The sequence below is a fragment of the Thalia democratica genome, chromosome 8 (genome assembly GCF_965202585.1).
Source record: "Thalia democratica chromosome 8, ktThaDemo2.hap1.1, whole genome shotgun sequence".
In the NCBI taxonomy this organism is placed as follows: Eukaryota; Metazoa; Chordata; class Thaliacea; order Salpida; family Salpidae; genus Thalia; species Thalia democratica.
The window spans coordinates 1,398,109-1,403,133 of NC_139172.1; the positions used below are offsets into that span (position 1 = coordinate 1,398,109).

The 5,025-nt window shown below is 28.5% G+C and overlaps 1 protein-coding gene across 1 annotated transcript; it reads right to left on the minus strand.

Annotated features, from left to right (window-relative positions):
* Window positions 1-1,135: 1,135 nt before the first annotated feature.
* LOC145842276 (nuclear RNA export factor 1-like) lies at window positions 1,136-3,049 on the minus strand. Its single transcript, XM_082949697.1, has 3 exons — window positions 3,015-3,049; window positions 2,259-2,729; window positions 1,136-2,129 (listed from the first exon to the last, which is right to left on the minus strand). Exons 1-3 carry the CDS (start codon window positions 3,047-3,049, stop codon window positions 1,136-1,138), a joined length of 1,500 nt encoding a protein of 499 aa, XP_082805823.1.
* Between the last annotated feature and the right edge of the window lie 1,976 nt (window positions 3,050-5,025).

Here is a 5,025-nt window from a genome sequence, read left to right on the forward strand (position 1 = left end):
ACTCAGGGTTAAAACAATAAATAATGCAAGTAACTTCTAGCAACGTTCTGAGTTTTTTTGCTTAACTTTTAATAAACAATAAGTTTTTATAAATTTTCATGTATTATTTTTTTCAAAGGTAAAACTATTTTTTTATTGTACTAGCCAAATCATATCTATTTATTTTTAGATACTAAAGTATAATAAAAACATGGTCAACTTTAGAACTTGAACAAACAATTTTTTATACAATTAACAATATTGAACGTACGAAAAAAAAAAGCGCTCAAATATTTGGTCCTAGGACCTGATGTACGAAAAAACCTTTCGGTTATTGAGTCATACACCAGGATACAGTTTAATGTCATGTCCAGGACAGAATACTAAACTTAACTAACTAAATATAACTATTTAAGCTAGTACAAAACTAATTTGCATAAGCTTTTGCACAAATATCGAAAGCCGTCCTCTAGTTTTTGTTTAATTTTATACATGTCAGTCTTATATTCAATAAAAAACTAAATTTTGCCAAATCTCGGTTCAGTTTATTTTCAAACATGACCAATGGGATTTATCAGTGCAAACACTTTTATTTCTTAAAATATTAGACTGTAGTCTAAATTAAACTATTTATCTATAATAATAATAAACTGAAAGTATCCAAACGAAAGTATGATATTTAAAATGATTGAGTTACAGTAAAGCCTTATGTTTTATATTATATGACCTTGATGTTTTAATGCAAATGAAATAGTTTTGGAGTAGGCAATCTAAGTATTATTTTTATATAAAATAATTCATTTATTGTAATTTATTTCTATTGTATTAGATATTATTTTATGATAATTAATACTAAACATCAATTTCTTTGCATAAAAAACTCTTCTATCAAAGGTTTTCGCATTCTTTTCTGCGGATATATCAGTGAAAACTTTTATTTTACTTAGACCATTTTTTAGCTTATACTTATTGATAATATAAAAACTTATTTTTTTTTAATTAAAATTTATTAAAATTGTAAAAGAAAACAACAACAAATAAAAGAGCTCAATTAAAAATTTGTTAAAATCAAGGGAAAAAATAACAAGAAAAGAAGCTTTTAGTTAAGATCGATAGTTCGTTTTAGCTTCTTTGTTTTTATTTTGTTAACAGTATTTTAGAATTGATATGCTTCAAGCGGTATGTGGTTGTTTTTGTGCAGTTCCATAAAATTTCTTCCGGCTTTATCATAATCCCACCCGTTGTTGTGCAGACATTCGTGCGAATATTTCTCGTTCATTCCTGAGTCTTTCATGAAAGTTTTCAACATCTCCGTTCGCACGTCACACGGCGGTCGTGGCAACTGGTTGATTGCGGCCACCTTGGCGGCGTTTTCTTTCTTTTCGGCGACCGATTGGTTCCTGATATGGAGCATGTCGCTCAGTATTGTAAATTTAATTTCAGCGGAAATTGCGCAGGATATGCTTCTGGTGAAGGCGCGAACTTTACCACCGGCTTCTTCAAAAGTGCCGCTGATAACGTAACTGATGAACTCACTAGAGCAGAACGTGACATCACAAACAAAGCTGTCCATGATGTGTTTTGATAAGGGTAGCTTGCGCAACGCTTTCACAATTTCCTCTCTCCCAAAGTTATACTTTTTGGAATCGGACTTATTACAACCGACTCTGACTTTCTGTCGGTTGTTTGGTGTGCACTCCTTGCACACTTCCAAGTATTTTTTCATTGTAGAATCTTTATCATTGCTAGAAATTGTCAAGCTAAACTGTGAATCTTTACAGTAAAAGTTGCTTGCATCATCTGAGGTTTTTACTTTGTCAAGGCAACTGAATAAGTTTTTGACATGATTGATGAACACTTCTTTTGCACTATCAGAAAGCAGCATAAAGTTGCTTCCCATAGTTTTTGGTATTTCATACTCTGCAACATCTATTTTAACTGGAGGCTCATAATCTCTGCAGTTAAGTTTGATCAAGTCTGGAAAGAGTTTTCGCCAGTTGCTTATATCATTTACAGTTGCATCTTGACTGCTATCGTATAACTTAAGCTCAATTAAATTCCAATCTCTTAATGCTTTCAAATCTTTTACGATTTTAATGTGATTTTCAGCAACTGAGAGACGGTTAATATTGGGAAACATATCAATGAGGCTGTTTTTGAGAAAGCCAATTGATTTATAACTTAAGTTATTTTTTTCTAAATTTAATGTTGTGATTCTTTTATTTTGATCACTTCCTCTGAACAGCGAATCTAATGTTTTTACAATAATTGTAAAATACTCGCTTCTATGCAGGTTAATTCTGATACCTTGCTTCTTCAGAGTTTTGTCAAAGCTGAGACCGCTCAAGTCAAGAACGCCTTGTTCTAAATAGACCCGGCTTTTGATGCACTGCTTAATGCTTTCTAGTTGGTCGTCACGGTATACATCAGACTTTGCTGTGTACCTAACTACTTTCAGCATATCATTACCGAAACTGCTGGTAAGTTGACGGTTGCAACTCAACAGCGCATCTGCTTTGCCTTTTCCAAGCACATAGAAACTAGCATCACCGTTGAAAACGTGATACTGCCTGTATTCTATGGGAGCATCAATAATTTTACTCATTTTTTCAATCAATTGAGTTTCAACTTCATCTGCGCCTCGAAATACTTTTATTTGGTACCAGGCGTTTTCTACATCAACTTTTGACTTATTGATGTTGTTGAAGTTGTTTTTGATTGCGGCAGGAGATATTTTGATATTTTCTCTCCTGTCAATTTTAAACTTTCTTATTATTGATCCTCTGTTTCGGCTCAACGGGTCACTGTGAAATTTAATACATTAAAGTTTTGTTTTACAAGGTAGTAAAACCTTGTACTCATAACCAAAACCTTGTACTCAAAACAATTGAATTTTTATTCAATATTATATTTTGATAAATGTTTTAGTTATTTTTATTATTAGTCTTAAGAGTTTACGTATAATAAAAAAGTACAAAAACTTAATATTTCAATTATACGAAAAATAAGTTTAAAAAAAACAAACAACAACTTACAATTTCTTTTTGTGAGCGTATAAGTCTCCCTTCATAATGACACAACCGTCATTATCTATATCATTATTATTTTGTGGTCGTCGTTTTCCAAGGCGGTCATAAACTGTTTTCCTTTAAAATAGTTTTTGTTTAACAATTTAAAAGTTTCATTATCAAATCGAAAAAATATACCATTCATGAGGAACGGTCTATAAAGCGTTACAAACAATTTATAAAACCTGAGTTACTGTAGTCTCAAATTTAAATATAAAATAGAATATCATAAGTATAGTATTGAGAAAAACAAACTACTGTTGAATAAATAATTTAAAAACATTGCGATTCAATATTTGTATTCAAGCTAACTTTGTAAATAACCAACTTTCAATTTCATTTTTAAATAACTCAACTTAATTCTATTTAAACTAGTTGTTAATTAAAACCTTTGTTTTCCTAGACGACCCTTGACTTTGTAACATTTCATTTTGTTTTTGTAACGTTTTCTACCACTTTTGTACGATATAGAACATTTTTCTAATGTCTTAGGTTCGTAACAATCTCCGTGATCAACATGATGTAATGAGATGTTAAGTCTTTCATCATGATCATTGTTTTTTTTATGAGATTCTGAAAAATAGTTTGTTTCGACGTTTAGCTAATTTACATGACTAAAAATATTATAAAAACACATTTACCTAGGTAACTTAAAAACTTATATAACTTAATAACGGTAAGAAAAAACATCTTAATAATTTTATAAGAACACTGTAAACATTACCTCTGCTTTTAGGTGGTTTATATAATTGAATACTTTTCTTTTGAACTGTAATGTTTTTCATTTTTGACAGTAAATCTTCCATATTTGTCATTATTTATTTGCGTTATATGTTACTAAGCTGTTCTGAAAATACGCCACTAGTTAGTTTAAGTACAGTCATCTATTCATTTTTCTAAAATACATATATTAAATAAAAATTAGAGACATGTATCATAAAACCATTTTTGTTGTGCAAAAAAGTAAAACATGTTTCAGCTAATACTTATCAACTACTTTTGTTAGCAACTAATTATATCATAAACGTTAATTAAGTAGCTTTAGGTTTTATCAGAGTAAGATAAAAAGTAAGATCAATTAAGTAAGATCAAAAGTTTAAAATTACATAATTAATTTGTGTTAATGTAATTATAAACTGTTAATAACTGTTAAAAACTGTTAAAATTACGAGTAAATTCAGTTTGAAACTTGCTTTGTTATATTTTAAATCCCACAATACTAACTATAAGTAACAAATATAGTTTTATAATTTTTAAAACAATTGTAGTTATAACATTAAACTTTAAAATTATTTAAGTTAAAAGAAGCATAATTAACTTAAGCTTTTAACACAAACTAAATTTTACATAAATTATTATTTGGTGTGCTGCTATAATTAGACTGAATATCTGATGCAATACTACTCTAAAATACTAATTTACAAGTATGATTTAGTTATAAGTACTAAATTATAACTTAAATGTCCTTTCTCGAGAATTTTCTTAAACCTGTCGTCTCAATAACTATAGGTTTTTATATTTACTTATAAACAACTTTGTCATATTAATCTTACATTATATTATAATTATATTTTTTCTAACTATTTTATCAAAGTCATCAAGTGATATCTATCACTTAATACAATACACTTTTAGCTAGCTTTAATTCTAACCTAATCATAATGTAAACTAAAAACAAACAAAAAGTGCCTTGGTTTGTTAACAAAATTAAACTTGTCTGACTTTTTTTGCTTAACTTTTAATAAACAATGAGTTTTTATAAACTTTCATGTATTATTTTTTTCAAAGGTAAAACTATTTTGTTATTGTACTAGCCAAATCATATCTATTTATTTTTAGATACTAAAGTATAATAAAAACATGGTCAACTTTAGAACTTGAACAAACAATTTTTCATATAAAATAACAATATTAAACTTTAAGACTATTCCAGCTAGTAAAAAACTAATTTACGTAAGCTTCCGTACAAACTAAAACT

What these genes read in the sequence shown, in the direction of transcription:
- LOC145842276 (XM_082949697.1), bottom strand. Translation starts at nt 3,049, where the DNA reads ATGAAGGGAGACTTATACGCTCACAAAAAGAAATT. An exon ending in TACGCTCACAAAAAGAAATT is followed by an intron (nt 2,730 to 3,014) that starts GTAAGTTGTTGT and finishes TAAAATTGACAG; the next exon opens with GAGAGAAAATATCAAAATAT. An exon ending in ATTAACCTGCATAGAAGCGA is followed by an intron (nt 2,130 to 2,258) that starts GTATTTTACAAT and finishes TCTCAAAAACAG; the next exon opens with CCTCATTGATATGTTTCCCA.